General features: G+C 50.4%; 2 protein-coding genes across 3 annotated transcripts; one reads left to right on the forward strand and one right to left on the reverse strand.

Moving 5' to 3' along the window:
* The first annotated feature begins 31 nt into the window (after window positions 1–31).
* On the forward strand, window positions 32–3,952 carry POLR2F (RNA polymerase II, I and III subunit F). Its single transcript, XM_063154519.1, has 5 exons — window positions 32–121; window positions 278–347; window positions 441–571; window positions 2,059–2,130; window positions 3,733–3,952. Exons 1-5 carry the CDS (start codon window positions 102–104, stop codon window positions 3,821–3,823), a joined length of 384 nt encoding a protein of 127 aa, XP_063010589.1. The 5' UTR covers window positions 32–101; the 3' UTR covers window positions 3,824–3,952.
* Window positions 3,953–7,009: 3,057 nt separating this feature from the next.
* Window positions 7,010–17,477, reverse strand: SOX10 (SRY-box transcription factor 10). Of its 2 annotated transcripts, XM_063154517.1 has the most exons (4): window positions 17,292–17,477; window positions 15,579–16,035; window positions 9,869–10,134; window positions 7,010–9,471 (listed from the first exon to the last, which is right to left on the reverse strand). In XM_063154517.1, exons 2-4 carry the CDS (start codon window positions 15,986–15,988, stop codon window positions 8,756–8,758), a joined length of 1,392 nt encoding a protein of 463 aa, XP_063010587.1. In that variant the 5' UTR covers window positions 15,989–16,035; window positions 17,292–17,477; the 3' UTR covers window positions 7,010–8,755. The 2 variants fall into 2 exon arrangements, with proteins under 2 accessions (XP_063010587.1, XP_063010585.1); XM_063154515.1 differs by lacking the exon at window positions 17,292–17,477 and having other exon boundaries at window positions 15,579–16,381.
* Window positions 17,478–17,848: the final 371 nt, after the last annotated feature.

Raw genomic sequence — 17,848 nt, forward strand, 5'->3', positions numbered from 1 at the left:
GCGGTCGCCACGGCAACGGCGCAGGAGAACTTCCGGTGGCGTCACGGCAACGGCCGGAAGTTGCTGCCGGAAGTGCAGGTCAGGAGGCGCCGCCGGGCAACATGTCCGACAACGAGGACAAGTGAGAGAGAGAGAGAGAGAGAGAGAGAGGGAGAGAGAGGGGGGGGAGCGGCCGAGGGCAGGCAGGGAGGGAGGGAGGGAAGGCGGCGGCGTGTGGCACCTCGGGGCGGGTGGGGGCGGCCCGGACACAGGTGCGACGCGTGTGTCTCTCCCGCAGCTTTGACGGGGATGACTTCGATGATGTGGAGGAGGATGAGGGCCTGGAGGACCTGGAGAACGCGGAGGAGGTGGGTACCCCGTGCGCAGCCTGGCCGGGCGGCTGCTGGGGCTGGGGAGGCCTCGGTGGCGGCTGAGCAGCGGCGCGGGTCTGTTTCCACCAGGAGGGACAGGAGAACGTGGAGATTCTGCCCTCGGGAGAGCGGCAGCAGGCAAACCAGAAGCGCATCACGACCCCCTACATGACCAAGTACGAGCGAGCCAGAGTCCTGGGCACTCGTGCCCTGCAGATAGCGTGAGTATTGCCCGCTGTGCCCCAGCATTGCTGCAGCCGTGCCTCCCTTTACACTGATTAGTGCTTCCCTCTTCCCTTAGAAACTCCCGGGTCTTCTGAATGCTTTGCATGACTGCTGAGCTTGTGTGTCACCTCCTGGTCAGCCTGAACCGACTCTATTGCACCTGAAGTCTGTGTGTCTCTCCTTGCCTGAAACTGTGCTACTTGTGCATAAAGAGGGAGCTTTTAGTAGCCACAATGAGTTTTCCTAGATTACAGACAAAATTCCTAGGGAATGAGACAAGACAGTTCTGGTTTCTGTCTTTCCTAAGAGAGCCAGCATGGACTTGGACGTTCATAACTGGTTTGTGAAAGGTAATGTTGGAGGGAGAGATGCTTCAAATCAGCTTCAGTTGATACCAGAGGGCTGTAGCAATTGGGAGGGAAGAAACCAACCTGAAATTCATTCTAAATGCAGTTGCACTGTGGGAAGCTATAAGTTTTAAAAAGTATTTGCAATAAGGCCTTATTTTTGCTAGACAATAACATTTGGAACTTACTTTAAGTGCTGTCAAGGCTGGTTGCTCTTAATCCATTTGCCTTTTTGGACTTGTTTTAATAATAAATATTAAAAAATATTGTGCTTTTTAAAAAACTACCTTCTGAGAGAGATTGTTAGACAGTGGCAAGGGTTTGAGTTTCGTCTTGGTTAAATCCATTTTCATAATGAGGCTTCTCTTGTGCATCATTTAGAAGCTCACAGGCAGGCAAGCTGTTCTTTGCACAGCCTGTGAAGATGTTTTGTGCATGTTCTTTCAGCTGGTGAGAGACAAGAAAAATGGGGGTGATGAGAGGGGTCCCTGCCAGGCCTCTGATCCAAAACACTCTGGTTCTGCCTCATCTGCATCTTCCATTTCCAGTGCTGAAGCCAGGCCAGCAGCAGCCCCCATGGCCTCACCCACACACAGTGTGAGCTTTCTGTGCCACCCCTGTCCACTGGGTGGGTGTAGTCACAATCCTTGGCAAAATGCTGAATTCTTTTTTTCTGAGAGGTAAAATGCTCTGTAAATCCAGCCCCTCTCTTCCCCTGATCAAGGCCTGGAAGAATGAGCAGGTCAGAATGTAAGAGATGTGTTGGAGTTGTAGGAGGCCTGCTCATTTTACAGCAGTTGCACCCTTTTCATTGGATTAATGTAGAACCATTCTTTTTTGCATGTTTAAGTACAGCAGAGGGTGACCAGGAGAGTGTGGATGTGACCAGTCCTTGAGCACCAGCTGGTTAGCAGAGCCCTAGGGATGGGACAAGAAGAGCATTGAAGTAAAAGTTTGGTCTGTAACCATCGGGGGGAATTTTCTTCTTGAAGTGCACAATAGAGCAAATCAGTTTTGCCAGGGTGGTGTCCCACCCTCCTGCTTTGCTGGCTGTTGCAGAGGTGACACAGGTAGGCAGGTGGTGAGCTCTTCCCCCTCTGTGTGTCTGCTCAAGTGGCTGTTGATGTTTTTCCTAGGATGTGTGCCCCTGTGATGGTGGAGCTGGAAGGAGAGACAGACCCCTTGCTCATTGCCATGAAAGAACTCAAGTAAGTCACAGATTTTGTACTGATTTCCCTAAAACCAGCAGCCCCCTCCTCATCCCAGCATTTAGCAGTTTGTTCTAACACAGCCTTATTTTCCCTCAATAACACTGAGCACTAAGGAAAATTGCCTTTTCCTTTTTTCACCGTGGAGTTTCTCCACAGCTGCTCTCTCCCAAACTAGTTGCTCCTAGATGCCTAGATGCCTGCAAGTGCTGATGATTAGGACTGCTCTGGACCTCTTCTACTTCTCATTCCCAGTATTCTTTGTTTCTACGATGGGATCCCAAGCTCCTCCACTTTCAGAAATTGATTTAATTCCCCAAATGGAATTGTTTCAAAGCAGGCATCTGAACACACCTGTGTTCAAATGAAGTGCTGGCACAAATTAAAATAAGGGTCAGGCTGGTAAGAATGTTTGTTTCCTGCACCCTTGCATGCTTGGCTTCTTGTGCTTTCCCCTGCTTACAGAAGGTAAATCCTTTCTGACAGCAGCAGAGGCAGCTTTTGGATGAGCACTTGCAGACCCACCTTTCCACAGCAGAGCTCCCTGCTGTTCCACGGTTTTCCTGCACAGTCCAGGTCACATGCAGATATCCTTCAAGCAGCTGGACTCTATTACTGATTAAGTCCCTGTCCTTGAACAAAATTGTCCCCCTGCTTTCCCGGTTTCTCAGTGCACAGAAGCTGCTCTTGCAGATTTTTTATCTGTGACAGCTCCCTTTGCCATTGCTGAAAGCTCTTTAGGGTATATTCCTGTCCTCCAGGCTCAGACTGAGTTGCTTCTGGTCACTGCCTGTGTGTGAGCTCTGGAAAGTAAGTCAGGGTGGTGCGTCCTGTTCCGTGCCAAAATTCAGTTGTAGTTCTTGGCATCGGGGAGTTACTTTACTACTGGAAAAACCACCTCCCTGAATGTAAAGAAGTTGTGTTACTTTTCAAGTCTGATACAGTTAAAACCTGATGCCCTGGCTAGATTCCAGACTGTCTGATTATGCTTTACTGACTTCAATCTACTTTCATGGAGTTAAATTGTATTCAGCATTTTCTTGCTCCCTAATGGGAAGCACTGTGAGCAGGTGCTGTGCTCCACCCCAGCTGTAACAGGTTTTGGTACCTGAATAGTCACTGTTGCATGTATCCTTCTTAAAATGTAACTGATGCTCTCAGGGTGCAAATTTCTCTGAAAATACCAGTTTGCCCTGGAAGTTCTCAGAATTCTGCCACCTTTTTAGTATCTTGTGGGGGAAAACCTTCTGTCAAACAAAGAGTGGATTTGTTCTTCAAGTCCCTTGATTTATATTTTCCCCCTATATCAGGGTTAGGTGCTTGGTGATGTCTCAGTGGGTTCAGACCGCCAGGTTCAATTCCTGCAGGAGCATCAGAGGTGTGAGAGTTCTTTGGTGTTTGTAGTCTGAGGGTGCTGAGTGCTTTGCATCTACAAATGAGGAAAGGTTGTTGGGACTTTGCTGCATAATATCAAATCACTGGTGCTGCCCTCAGATAAATCTGATGAGCTTATTGAAGCTGCCAAACCCCTCACTTCCATGGCCTACTGAAGTGATACAGCAAAGATTCTGACGTTTCTGTTCATCTGTCTCTTCCCTTCAGAGCACGCAAGATCCCCATAATCATCCGTCGTTACCTTCCAGATGGGAGCTATGAAGACTGGGGTGTGGATGAGTTAATTATCACAGACTGATCAGATTCCAGCCATTGGTTTTGGTTTTGCATTTCCAGGGATGTTTCTAATTTTGGTTAGTGTTTGTGTAAATAAATTCTAGATCTCCCAGTTTTAAATTAAATGTATTTGGGGTTTTTTGCCCTCTGATTTTCTCTTTGAGTCCTGTATGTCTGAGAGATTACTTTCTTAGCTGTCTCCACCAGTTTGGGTATTATTTTTTTCTCTGTGTGTCATGTACTGTATTAGCAAGATTATGGAGCCAAGTGCAATGCTGTTTTTTCAGCTTTCTTGCACTGTTGAAGGCCTCATCTTTTAGCTGGGCCAAAGTCTGCAGTAACTCCCTCCTCTAGCACTGCTCCTCCCTCATTACAGGACTGATACCCAATTAAACTCCTGCTGTACAGAAATGCTCTGGCAGGTACTTTGGCTTCAGAAAGACTCCAGCCTTCCACCACTGTCCCCTCTTAAAGAGTGAGTGCTGAGACACCTCCATTGCTTCCCCCTAGACAGTTGGGCCTTTGTGCCCTGAACAGGTTGCTGTGGAAACCCCCAATTTCCTCTTTGGCCAGTGCTGGCTGTGGGGCTTCTCAGGAGTATCGTAGAGCAGCTCTCATCAAGCCACCTATTGTTTCCCTGCTCCCTTGCTGCTTATCAGAAGTGGGGATCCCCTTTCAGTGGCGCTGCCCCAGCCGGAAGCGCGGCCGCCCCTCGCTGTCCCAGCAGCTCAGCAGGTGTGGGTTGTTGTTGCACTTGCTCCTGGTGCAGCTGTTCTCTGACACAGTGGAACTGAGGTCCTGGGGATGGACAAGCCATCTCAGGACTGGTGATTCTTACAGTGGCACAACTGCAGCTAAATCCTAGAGTTCCTTTGATCTGTATTGTGGTGAAAGATCAGTCATCTGTCCCCTTCAGGTACCTGCACTCTCACCTCTGATGTGCTGGGAGGTAATGTGCTCAAGTCAAGAGTTGGGTGGATGCCTTACAGTCTGCAAAGGCTTCCAGCCAGCTGCAGGTTTTCATCAGTTCACCTAGTTTTTGTTTCTTGATCTGTGTACTTCAAGGTTCTTTCTCTGCATGTGGAAGATCTGAGCTTGGGCAGAACACACCAAATCTTTCTCAATTATCTTACTAAAAAGAGCTCTCAGAGGTTTTGGTTTCTATGTTTAAAGAGAAGAAGGAGGAAAGTACACCTCACCTATGGTTTCTGCCTTATATTTTTTTGTGGTCTGGTCCAGAAAGAATATTTCTGATTAGTTTGTGTTAAAGCTTGTGCTTATATGTTAAGCGATCATTCTCCATGCTGTATGTGTGGTCGGTGCCTGCCCGTGAGCATCCGTGTCACAAAGGGAGTTTATACCCACCTGCCTGGGAACTTGGCTCATGTAACAGCCATGAATGTCATTCTCTTACTGCTCCCTGTAAAAGCACCAGTCTGTCCTTCCTCTCTTGGTGTGCACAGGAGGGGCTGGTTTTGGAGGCAATAATGCAAGAGCTGAATGGGTCTCTGGGTGAAATGACAGGTCAAAGGGGATGTGGAGATGTTTGCAGGTGCATGGAGGGGGTTGACTGTGAAGAACCCAAATGCTTCCTGGTCCAGGCCATCCTTCCCAAGAAAAGGTTAATTTGCAGCAGTGTGGCCTTCAGCCTTCTCCCCCCACCCTCCATGGAATCCTTTAATCACGTTGGTGCGGTGAAATTTCAGCCCTGAAATGGTGCCTTTGTGCAATCGTTTTGGCGTCTGCCATGGAGCGCGGGGTCGTTTTCTTGTCCTTTTTTTTATTTTTTTTAAATGGCTTCTTTGTTCCCTGCCGGACTCCCCTCCCCAGCCTTGCATCTGTATCAGATACGATTAAAGGGATAGGGAAGGATGCCGGGCCAGCTCCTGCTAGGCTGCAGGAGGAGTGGTTAACCCCTCTGTTACCAGTGGTATTCTCAGTACTGTCTTACTTGCAACAACCCCCCTCTGTGAGAGGCAAATGGTTGAGGCAGAGCCCACTCACTTTCCTAATTTGGTTCTTGAGGAGCTGGAGTACTTATGTAAGATTAAGAACTTTCTTTTCCCACTTTTTTTTTCATCCAAGCTGTGTCACTTCTCTTTCCCACCCATGTGATCAGCTGTCATATCTCTAATTCTACCATGGCTTCCCTTCCTCCCTATCTGTGCTCCTGATTTGCTCAGCAGTGCCCTTCTGGGCTCTTCCTACAGCCTGTGATCTGAGGTATAGGTTTCTCCTCCTCTCCATGAATGGTCAGTCCTATATTGCATGGAACTCTTTAGCTGGCATCACAATTATTAGATTAATTAGGCCATCCTGCTGTTGATGCTCTTGGCCCTATGCAGAAATATAGTGCTGTGCTTTTTAAAAAGCTTTGAACATTCCACAGTTCCTAGATGTTCTGCTTACTCTACTCACCCATAAAGTGTTTAGTGAACAGGAGGAACTCAATGCATCTGCTCACATGCACCAGCATTGAAGCCCTTTGGAATCAACTTGTAATTGTTGGGAGTGTCTGTGGTAAATCGGCTCCTACCATTCTGCCTTGAGAGATGTTCTTAAGCAGAGTGATACCCGCTACACTTTTTCTTTCCAGGCAAGTTCAGATACCCTCCCAGGACCTGACTATATACAGAATATCTTCTTCAACAAGTGAAGAAGTGTATACATGTGTTCTGGAATATACTCTGTGTGTATGCGTGTTTGTGTTTGGATTCTTGCTTGTGGAAGGCAAGAGGGTGAGGGGTTGAGTTTTTACCAAGAAATTAATGGCTGCTTCCAAAATACACAAATTTGTGTATGTGGGGAAGGTTTTTTTTTGAAGATATGTCACCTGCTACCTGGTCATGAGGACCCAAGATGAGAAACCCTGCATTCTATCCTAGAGAGCATTAGCAATCACACTAAAAATTTTTTGGGTGAGACAGATGCAAAATAGTGCTCTTGATTGCATCTGCTCTATCTCAGATGAAGCAGTGTTAGTGCTTTTCTCATGGAAGAAATGGCTGAGGGTGAGATGTAAACAGAAGGTGAGCCTCATCTCCATGAAGGAGTCTGGCCAGCCAGTCAGAATTGTACCCATGTCCTCTTCCTGAGAGGCAGAGGAAGGCTGTGCACAGGATCCGTGTGGTGGTGTGTGTGACCCATCATACATGTACTGGGGGAAAAAACAGACTTGCAGGGAAGAGGTCAAAGAAACCCAGACATGTGAAAATGAAACTTATAAGTTTATTATTCCATATGTTTAATGCAAAGTTAATGGTGCTAGGATGGCACAGAGACTGAGGAAAGGGAGGTAGGGGAGGAAGGTGCTACTTGCATAAATAAGAGGACAGGGCTGGAAGAGGTTACATGCGTACAGGGAGCAAACATTCTACATGATCTTTTCAAACACCACAAGGATAAGTCATCTGTAGCTAAGGGAGGCAGGAAGGGCATCTGACAGTCATATCAACAGAGGGATACAGCAGCACCCATCACAGTCCACATTTGGTTAAAGTCTCTTTCTAGACTAGCATATGCGTTGGGAAGTCCCACAGCATTTCTCTGTAATCACCTGTCAGGAACCATCTTTTCCTGTGGCAGTTTTTTTGCCAGTTCACTCCCTGGCATGATAAACCACCCCAGTCCTGGAGGTGACAAAGGAGAAGCAAGTAGACTGTCCTCAGACGTTGGGCTGAAAAAGAGGTTGATCTCTAAGACATGGTTGCTTCCAGTTTGAAACCCAAAGGCAAAGAAGATTACTTTGCACCTAAATAGGCTTCTTTCATCATCCAAGATTGGGTCTGTATCTACCTTGCTTAAAGCCACAGGAGTATCTTTCCATTCTCAGCATAGATGGGAGGGAGGTGTTGGCTGATTGGGAGACATGATGGACGAATGAGTTCAGCCTGGGTTTGGAGTGGGAGCTCAGAGAGTACTGGAATCAACTCAAGGTGTTGGCAAGTGCATCGTGGCTTTCTTGGTGCCTCTTCATTTCATGCAGGCACTGTCAAATGTGGAAGAGCAAGGGCCAGGTTTGCTCAGAGGTCGTTTGGAGTTCTGAAGAGATTAGAAGAGACTGGGAGGCCAGAAATGCCAGACATAAATGAATGATACAGAGTAATTTAAAAAAAGGAGGATTCACCCATAGCACCGTAATGATTCATTGGTCCTTCCCCACCTCTCCTCCGCCTTCATAGATGAACACGTGTGTGCACACAGGCTGTGATACAAGTAATGCTAAGGCTGGCCATGCTGTTCCCAAATCCCATGTACTGTTCAGGCAAGCCTTCAAACCTCCATGCTGGGAAGAGTGTGGGATTAAACAGAGACAGGAGGGTGGGGAGAGGTGGGGAGAAAAGCTAGGGTGCAGCTGTGGAAATCGGCAGGGAAGCAAGCGTAGGTTGGTCTTCCAAGGGATTCAAGATTCATGCATGTGTGAATCTTAGGCAGGACTGCTGCACGACGCTGATTGCAAGGAAGCCGGCCATGCCATCCTCCTTACTGCTCCTCCTGGGATGTGTCCACTGAGGCTGAGCAGCCACCCAACACCTGCAGCAGGCGACAAAATGTTGGCCACTGTGGCCTGTTGGAAAAACTTGCAAACTCCCTGGAGCAGTGTGGGAGGAGAAGGAAAGGACAGTCTCTCTCATCGTACAGTCCAGGGTGCGCACAACAAAACCCACCACAGACCAGTCACTCCATGTCTAGAATCCTCCTCATCTAGAAGGCCAAAAAGGCATTGCAAGCCAGTCATGTGGCCTGTGTGAAATTGGTAAAGGGTGAAAGGACAACAAACCTTCCTCTAGGTGGGTGTGCCAGCGAGAGCTGGGATCAAGAAAGGCACTTCTGTATGCTTGGTGGGTTCTGGTGGCTGGATGGCACTGAGTGACCTTGGAGTTCGGAGGCTCTTCTGCCTGTGCTGATTCTTCGGAGCCTTTCCGTCGCTGCTTCGGTCACTGTTCCCCATTCCCTATGGTCTGGAGAGAGTTGTGTACACGGGCTGTTCCCAATGTGTGGGGCTATGGGACTGTGGCACGGAGGGTGCAGGGTCAGAGATGGCAGTGTAAAGGGGACGTTGGGAAGGTCCCATATAGGAGAAGGCAGAGTAGAGGCCAGAGGCTTGGGTGGAATGGCTGTAGTAGGGTCCCGAGGGCTGGTGGTCCGGGTAGTCAAACTGTGGCCTGGAGATGGAGGGGAAGGCCGAGCCGTAGTGGGGCAGACTCAGAGACGTGTAAGCAATCTGGGAAGTGGAGGGCTGGTCAGTGTAATGGCCTCCAGGGGTGGACCCCTCCGTTTTCACCTGGGCCTTTGAGTCCACCACCGATGAGGTGGCAGTGGACAAGGAGACTCCGTGCTGCTTGGAGATCCAGGCAGAGTGTCCGCTGGCCGCAGCCAGGGCGCTCCCGAGGCCGTAGCCAGCAGCAGCCGCTGCCGCATAGCCCCCGACGTGGCCTGGGTGGCCGGCGTGTCCGTTGGGCGGCAGGTACTGATCGAATTCATTGACATCAAAGGTCTCCATGTTGGACATCACCTCATGGCTGATCTCCCCAATGTCCACATTTCCAAAGTCGATGTGTGGCTTTCCCCCTTCCCCCAGAGAACGCCCTTCTCGTTTGGAATCTGCTTTGCCTGCCTGCATCTCGGTCTTAGGGGTGGTAGGAGGTGTGGGGGGCCCATGGCTCTGACCTGCAATGTGAAGGATATTTTGAAAAGGAAAAAGAGAGAAGAGGTGAGTTACAGCTTTATGACTTGCTCTGTACACAACCCATCTCTGTTCTTCCCAGGATGCCAGCAGCTGTCTAGCTGGAGGCCTTGGTGGAGGTAGAAAGAAATAGATGAAACCAAATCTCTTTGTATCGTTTTGTGGGAAAAAGGGAGGATGCAACCATACCTTGCCTGACCAGAGAAATTCAAGTGCCTCTGAAACTCAGGCATGTCCCTGTACTGCTGACACCAGCAGTCTGCTGTGTCGTGAGTAAGGTGTGAGCCCCATCACTAAGGCTTTCACCATGATGACTTGTCTTTTTTGAACCTATGGCTTGGCTGCAGTCTGTCAAGAGATTCACTGAGACCCAAGACTCACCTGAGGAGTGTTCCGGATGACCGTCGGACATGGGCGACCCTTCGCCGGGATGCCTGTGATCCAGGTGGGCATTCTTGTAGTGGGCCTGGATGGCAGCAGCCCCACCAGCCTCCCCTTCTACCTGTCCTTCACCCTCGCCCTGTGTGGCCTTGCCATTTTTCCGCCGGCGGGGCTGGTACTTGTAATCGGGATGGTCCTTCTTGTGCTGCATCCTCAGCCGCTCTGCCTCTTCGATAAAGGGCCGCTTGTCGCTTTCGTTCAGTAACCTGCAGAGACCAAGGTGGGAAAGAGGAGAAGAGGGAAAGAGTGGGGTAGGTCCATCAGAAAAAAACACCTATGCTCAATATTGTGGGACAGGGTGTGTAAATCCAAATGCCAGGATGTTGCCCTGTGGAGGGTACTCCCCAAAACAATAGGAAGATCTTGGAGTGTTTCCATGGAGACAGCAATGCTTTCCTTCTTCTCCTTAGACATTAAGCCCTGCCACTGGCTGATGCCAGTGCTGGGTCCCCCTTTCCCACTTGTGTAATGCTTCTCACCTCAGTAAGTTCAATTTACCCTCTCTTCCATTGCCAAAGGGCGAAGTGCAGCCTTTTATAGCTGTGTTAAATAAGGGTGGATGAGCTGCTTTTAAAAACTTCAGGCAAATTAAGGGCAGTTGCAATTGTCCTTTGGACAAAGGTAGTGTACTACTTGTAGTGCTGCCTGCCCCATGTCTCTTGCTCTTCCCCAGACTGTATTTGTTAACCTCCCCCCTTCTATAGGCTTTGATCCTAGTTTGAGGCTGTATGGAGCACCAATAGGAGCAACTGATATTGGCTCCACAGGAACCATGTAAAGCAACCTTTAGTCATTTTGCAATATTCTAAAAGGGAATTTGGAAGTTTTGAAAGGGCTAGAAACCTTAGCAGAAAGAAAATTTGGAAGGGCTAGAAACTGTATTCTATTATTCCTGGAGCTCCTGCTCACCTCAGACATGGATAATGCAAAAGGCTGAAGCACAAAGGACCAGCCTTCCTTGAACTTGGCCAAGCAGTTGAAAAAATTTAGCTGCTGTTTTGCTAGCTTTGTAGAAGTAGATGAGCCTTGGTTTCTGGATGAAAGGCACTGCAGAAATGTAAGCTCCTCGTCTGTATTCCTGCCAGATCATGGGCTGCTCTAGTTAAGGCTCTCTGAGGAAATGGTGAAATGCACAGGCAGGATGCCTCAGAGCACTTGAAGATAAGATCAAACTCATTGCTCAAGCCTTTTGCAGCATTTCAGCTGGTAGCACTTCAATTTCATATTATGATTTTCCTCCTCATATTCTTGTGACTCAAGGTCATCCTTCCTTGAATCAAAACCCAGGGCTGTCAGAAGGGACCAGTCTTCTTGTGACTGGGAACTCAAAACAGCCATTACGGATGGCAGGGCTCACAAAGAGCCAAAAAAAAATTATGTTACGTCCCCACCTTTTTCTCCCCAGCAAAAGAACTACATGGCGATGGGACTGTGCCAGCACCTCGCCACCCCTGAAGCCCTTAGCACTAAAATGTGACCAATTCTGTTTAGCTGTAGGCTCTGGGGAAGATATAAAGGCCTGAACTGACCTGAAAAACTCAAGATCAAGTGGAGGTATGGCTGAAGGAATACACAGGTAAATCTGGTGGGCAATCAGATTGGTCACCAGCAAGTAATGGGTTGGTCCCTAAACACCCTTTTCCCCGCTGCTCCTTGTGCATTGCCTCGGCTGGTAGATGGAAGGTGTGTGACATGGTGCTGACCTGGGTTCACTCCAGTCAGCCTGAGCAGGTTGTGGCCACACACCACATTCCTCCACTGCCTTAATCCTGGAGATTAAAGCAACTGAACCACCATGAATCCAGCACCAGCTTTCCTGTCTCCCTCCCGCCACTGTATACCACGCTCACAAGTCCCAGAGAGTTCTAATCCCTCAGCCTGTGCTGCTCCAGACAGCCCTCTAAGGGTCAGCCCTCGTAGGCCTTGTGGACTGGGGGCAACTTTACCTTGGCAAAATCTTCATCTTTACGGGATATGGAGAATAGAGGCAAAACCTGCAAAGCTCAGCCTCTGAGATCTGTCTTGTGGATCATGGAGCCACTGGTGGCTACACAGGTGTAAGATCCCTGCCCTCTGAGCTATGCTGAAGTGCCTCACCTCCTCTCCCTTTGACAGCAGCCCGTGGTTAGTGCCACCAACAGGACAGAGGCAAGTCCACTCCCCACATCTTCTCTTCTCTCCAAGGCTGCCTGCTCCCTCCTCCCTCCCACTGGGATCAGAATTCAAATCAGCTTTAGCAAAGTGAAACTGGTGCGAGCAGGCAAAGGCCAGGAGATTTGGGGGGATTTGGATTTCACTTGCTTCCTGCCCTCCCCCTCCTGCCCCCCACGCTCTCCAGGCCATAATGCAAAGGAATCTCCCACGAGCAGAGAAGTTACGGATCACAGAGCAAAGCCCTTCATGGGGCTTATCCAAGCCCGACACCAAATGCTCACCCCTGAGTCAAGGGGAGAGCGGCAAGCACCCAGCCCCGCGCTCTGGGAGGAGAAGGGAGGGCTAAAACCTTCCTGATTGCCTCTCAGAGCCTCTCCTTCTGCCACCTGGCTTGGCACTGCTCCGTGTGCCGGGCGCCTGGCTCAGCAGCCAGAGGCCTGACCCTGGCTGGGGCTCAGCTGCCAATGGGTCAGTGCGGTGATGGGCTTGGGCACTGGGGCTGATGCAAGGTGAGAGCTGGCTGGGAGCAGAAAGCAGCCATCCTATGCGTCCATGGCCGTAGATTTTGTGGGCATGAACCAATTCCCTGGGTGTTGCCACCCTCATGCAAAGATTCCTCCATCGGGGCCCTTTGCTCCTCCCTCCCCTTCTTCCTGTGCCTCCCTTGTTTTCAGCCCTGGAGGTGGTACTGGCATTTTGGCTGGGAGTCATGCTGACATTTTCAGCAGCCAGCCTCCATTTGAGAGCTGCTCCCTGTCCCACCCTGGGAAAGGAAAGCATTCAAAAACAGATTTCGTGACTGTCAAGCACAAAAATTCTCCCTTCTTTTTTAGTATGTCCTGTTTGTTGTCTGCACCCATCACACACCCTAATGGGTACAGACTGGGGGAGGTGGATGGGGCCATAAGCCCCCTGGCACCGTGTTTGGGGTCAGGCAGGTAAAGTGGCCATCAGAGCATATCCTGCAGCCCCTTCCAATGAGGATTGGTACCTGTGGAGGACATGGCAGTGCAAATTCTGGGCTTAAAAATAAATCCCGCACTGTTGCATCCTATTCTGCAGGTGCCTCTCAAGATTTCCATCGTCTTCCATCCCCACCCAGTGCCGTTTGCTGGAGATGTGCTTGTTTTAATGGTGGTCTGCAGGGAGTCCCTGTGGTCACCAGCCTTTGCCTCTAACCCACCCTTTATCTGTATAAGCTCAGAACAGCCAACATTTTCCCAAGCGACAAGCTATGGCAGTAGGGTTCTAGTGGCAGCCTTTGCAAGGACATTCACCAAAAGTTTGAGGCTAAGCCGTGCAGAAAAAATCCTGTCTGCTTGCAGCTGTACCCATGTGTAGGAGCTATACCTGGGGGACGGTGCAGATAAGGCAGTGGGAACTTCAGCAGAGGAAGCCCAGCCATACCGTGGCTGGAAGGCATGGGCTACTATCCTGGTAACATTTGGGCCACCTCCCCTGGAGTTTAGTGGTTGATATTTCTCCCCAGCCTCACAGAAATACACACATATATGGCCAGAGACTGACTGTAGCCATAACCCAGCTTGCTGCGTTGTGTGGTCTCCGTAGGGGCTGGCGCAGCTCGGAGATCCTCAGCATGCACGAGGAGAGGAGACGTTCAAGAGAAGCACCCAGGTGGCAAACTCAGCAGCTTACAACAACCCCAGGCCTGACCCTGCAAGCTTCTCATCTGAGCAATGCTTCCTGCCTGTGTTGTGCCCTAAGAAACACACAGGGACCTTGACCATTGTCTGGCAGCAGTGGCCTGCTGCTCTGGGTGCCGTGTGGCCAGCAGCGGGAGCCATGTCCTGGGAGCAGGGAGGCATTTGGGTGTGTGACTGTGGCTGTGGGCTGGGGGCTCGGTCTCCCTGTGCTCTGAATGCAATTCCTGTGGAGGTTTCACTGCTCTGCTATATTTTCAAGGAAAATACAGTGCCTGGTGAGAGACACCCTTGCTCTAAAATCTGGCAACATTTTGCAGTAAAGGAATGATATCTTGAAATCAACATTTTGGGAACAAAAAGAGTAGGTCCCTCCCCCACACCCCTTTTCAACACAGCTTCACAATCCAGAGGCTGGCAGCAGAGTCCCAGGTGAAAGCAAGTGCTGTGGTAAAGGGAAAGTAGAGGAGATCCAAGCAGGAAAGAAGATCAGATGAGACATTCACAATCAATGCTCTGCCTTTGACTTCCCAAGGAAATCCCTTTGCTGGGGTTACATTAGACACTCAGGAGTCACGGTAAACAGGCTGACATAGCAGAGGGAGAATCTAATGCCCAAGGGGTTCGTTCCTTGCGAGCTAGGCTGTTTGAAGCTAGGAATGAATAGCTGCTACAGAGAGGGTGTTTTGAAGCTTCTGCTTCAAAAAACGTGTCTTGGCTCACCCAAAACTGAGGGCTTTCTTTATGAAAGACGTCAGGATGTGAGAATGAGAGGCTATTTGCATGAGCCTTGGTTTGCCTTGATTGGCGTGAGGCAGGGGACTGTGCTGGGGACTTGTGGCAGAAAGTAACAGGTTGGTGGGGTTATCAGCAGAGAGCATCCGATGGGAAGGGTGCGGCACAGCCAGCCTGACACATTTGACTTTGGCACAATGGCTCTCTGCACACTCCTGGGCTGGCTGCACTCGATGAGAGCAGCCTATGGATCTGCTGGAGGAAGAAGGGGAGGCTACTCAAAGGACCCAGGATCTGCTCAAAGTGAAAATCTCTGCGCAAACTGGCGATGCCAAAGGATAAGTGTATGTGTGCTAGTGAGAAGGGAGGGCATCTCTCTGTTTGCAAAGGAAGATGGGGTTTGTTTGAGCCAGCATATTCCAAGAGAGCCTGCTAAGGCTGGAACTCTTGCAGGTCTCTTCCTCTCTGCTAAGCCTCAACCCCTATTTCTACCTGTGTCTCTCCTTGTCCATCTCACTGCACCTGCATGGCCTGCCAAAAGTGGGCCCATCCTAGGAAGGATGGGTGTCAGGCTCTGACTGCCTGTCTCCTTTCCCCTGACCTTCCTCCTCAGCTGTAAATCCCTCTGCTTTGTGGCACTGCCCGGAAAAGAAACCCTGTTGGTGCTGGGATCTGAGTTCAGACAGGCTTGAGGCAGCCACCTGTGACTTAGCTCTTAAGTCTTGAGCTCAGCCAGTTTACTGCTACTGCACAACTGAGCCCTACAGGGAGGGTGAGCCAAGAAAACAAGATCTCCCCAGGCAGTCAGGCAGGGAGGACCAGAATAAGAGTGTCCTCATCAGAAACAATAGGGAAACTTAGCAGGAAACAAATGGAAAGGGCTGCTGCTCAGGACAGAGGTGAGCTCTGCTGAGGAAACCTTCCCTACATCCAACCGCCACTCTTGCTCCAGTCAACAGCTGCGCCTCCCGTGAGGGGGCTCACTGTACAGAAGTCCCCTCGAGAGACACCCCTTCCATCCTTCCACATGACCACACAGTCCTCTAGAGGACACCTGCAGACCTCAGCCCTCCCACCCCACATTCACTGCTCTCCCTTACCTCCAGAGCTTCCCCAAGGTCTTACTGAGCTCGGCGTTGTGCAGGTGCGGGTACTGGTCAGCCAGTTTCCTCCGGGCAGCCTGTGCCCACACCATGAAGGCATTCATGGGCCTCTTGACGTGGGGTTTGCTCTTGTTACTTCCATTGACCCGGACCGGCATGGGAACCAGGGTCCAGTCGTAGCCGCTGAGCACCTGGCTGACTGCCTCACGGATGCACACCGGGAACTTGTCATCGTCCGCCTCGGAGTCCTGCTGCTCCTTCTTCACCTTCCCCATCTCACCATTCCCAGAGCCAGTGAGGTGTGGGGAGTTGTCTGATGCCATGGAGGGTCCTGGGGAGAGGCAGTGGTGGTCTTCAGAGCCCACTGGGCTCATCTCCACCTCCGAAAGGTCTTGGTCGTCAGCCATCGTTGCTCTCAAGCTTTCCCTCTTCCTTCTTGCTGTCCTTCTTCTCACTGGGGAGGGAAGGGAGGAAGACAAAAACAAAGGAAAGAAAGGAAAAAAAGGGGAAAAGAGAGAAAATGAGAAGCAACCACCAAATCTGAAAGGGACTTCAAGGTCCCTGAAGAACTGACCACGAGACAGGGGCTGCTCAATTAAAGTGCAAGCAACGCAATTGCCGTGCACACCACAGAACCCGTGATCAGTGGGGGTGGGGATGGGTCGGGGCCCCTGATTAATTGGGATATTGCTCCCTATCTCTGCAATCGTGTGGAGCTGGCATGTGAGGAAGGGCCTGCAGCAAGAGGTATAATGAAAGCTGAGGACCTGAAAGAGGAGAGGCATGCACCATTCTGTCTGGGCACAGCATCCCACAGAGGAGTGGAATGTGGAAGAGAGCCACCAAACTTGGGGGGGAAGTGCCCCTTTATTTCAAAGACATACAGTGAAATGTCTGGAGGGAGGCACGGGAGGGGAAGCACCAGCAGTCTGTCTATAATCCAGAAGGGACTGATACCCCAGGTGCCAGGGAGCCTGAGCAGGTGGCACCACCATGCAGAGAACCAGCCCAGGCCCGGGCTCCACACCCAGAGACACCGATCCCAGCTGTGAGAAAGTGCTTCTGTGGGGACATCTCTTCCCTCACTCTCCTCTCACTGCTGATAATCCAAAGGCTTAAAATACATCTACGCTTCATCCACACACACCCTCCAGTATATGTGTGTATGCATACACATGCTCCCAGTTGTGTATCTGTATCTGTATCTGTATCTGTATCTGTATCTGTATCTGTATCTGTATCTGTATCTGTATCTGTATTTATAGCTATATCTATCCAGACAAAAACACAACCAAATTTAACTTTGAGACAAGTCATAGCTTTGGGTTGCTTGTCCCACACACTCTGCCTTTCTCCTTCCGTCTGCAGTCACCTCTAAAAGTCCCTGCTGCTGTGCAGCAGTTCCCCCCTAAGAGAAAAAAAACACTCTAAAAATAAAGGCCTCTCTATCCTCCCCATCTAGAAATTTAAAAAAAAAAGTAGAAGAAGAAAGAAATTAAAAAAAAAAAAAAGTGATGGAAAAGCATGCCTCTGGCTTAACTGGAAAAAAAAAAAAAAGCCAGTGCATAGCAAGAGCTGCTGTCCCTCTAGTTTCAGAGGGCAACACAGACTCCTGTTTGGAAAAATGAAGAAAGTAAGAGATAGTAGAGGGGAAAAAAGCGCGAACGAAAGCATGCGCGTGTGCAAGCGAGCTCAGGTAGGAAAACTTACATTGCTGGCCGGTGTGCCGGGCAAATCCTGCAGGGCTGTGATCCCAATAGCCCCCCTGCTCTCTCTCCAGCCCCAGCGGTGTCGGGGCGCGCAGCACGGGGAGGCTCTCAAGCGAGTGCCATTCCTGGAGGGAGGCTTGGTTTTTACTAATACCCCGGCTGGATGTCTCTAGCTGGCTTTGCTGCTTAGCACCGGGGGAGGGAAGGGCGGAAGGTGGAGCCAAGCACTCCTCAGAGCCGGAGTACGGTCGGCCAGGGACGGCGGGGAGGGGACACAGGCCGCCCCCCACCCCACCTCAGCCGCCAGTTCATTCCCTGTTTTCCATGGTGCCAGCTTCTTCATGGGAATTGTTGGCATTGCTGCTCTCAGTGGCATGGCCACCCCAGAGCTGGTGCTGGAGGATTCAACCCTGACAGGTTGGGGTGATGGGATGCTGGAAGGGGTGTGGGTGGTTTGGGGAGACGGGTGTGCATCCTCAGGATGGGGGTCCCTCTCCTTCTCCCTGATATCATGGTTACTCCTGAAGGATCTAGCACTCCCCATGTGCTAAATGAGTC

Source organism: Melospiza melodia, chromosome 4, assembly GCF_035770615.1.
Source record: "Melospiza melodia melodia isolate bMelMel2 chromosome 4, bMelMel2.pri, whole genome shotgun sequence".
NCBI classification, from domain to species: domain Eukaryota; kingdom Metazoa; phylum Chordata; class Aves; order Passeriformes; family Passerellidae; genus Melospiza; species Melospiza melodia.

Excerpts from the sequence above, each read along its gene's own strand:
- POLR2F (XM_063154519.1), top strand. The coding sequence starts at position 102 with ATGTCCGACAACGAGGACAA. Across the intron at positions 348-440 it reads ACCTGGAGAACGCGGAGGAG|GAGGGACAGGAGAACGTGGA; the intron begins GTGGGTACCCCG and ends TGTTTCCACCAG. Across the intron at positions 2,131-3,732 it reads ATTGCCATGAAAGAACTCAA|AGCACGCAAGATCCCCATAA; the intron begins GTAAGTCACAGA and ends TCTTCCCTTCAG.
- SOX10 (XM_063154515.1), bottom strand. The coding sequence starts at position 16,366 with ATGCCTCTCCTCTTTCAGGTCCTCAGCTTTCATTATACCTCTTGCTGC. Across the intron at positions 10,135-15,578 it reads ACCTTGGGGAAGCTCTGGAG|GTTACTGAACGAAAGCGACA; the intron begins GTAAGGGAGAGC and ends TGGTCTCTGCAG. Across the intron at positions 9,472-9,868 it reads TCATCCGGAACACTCCTCAG|GTCAGAGCCATGGGCCCCCC; the intron begins GTGAGTCTTGGG and ends TTCACATTGCAG.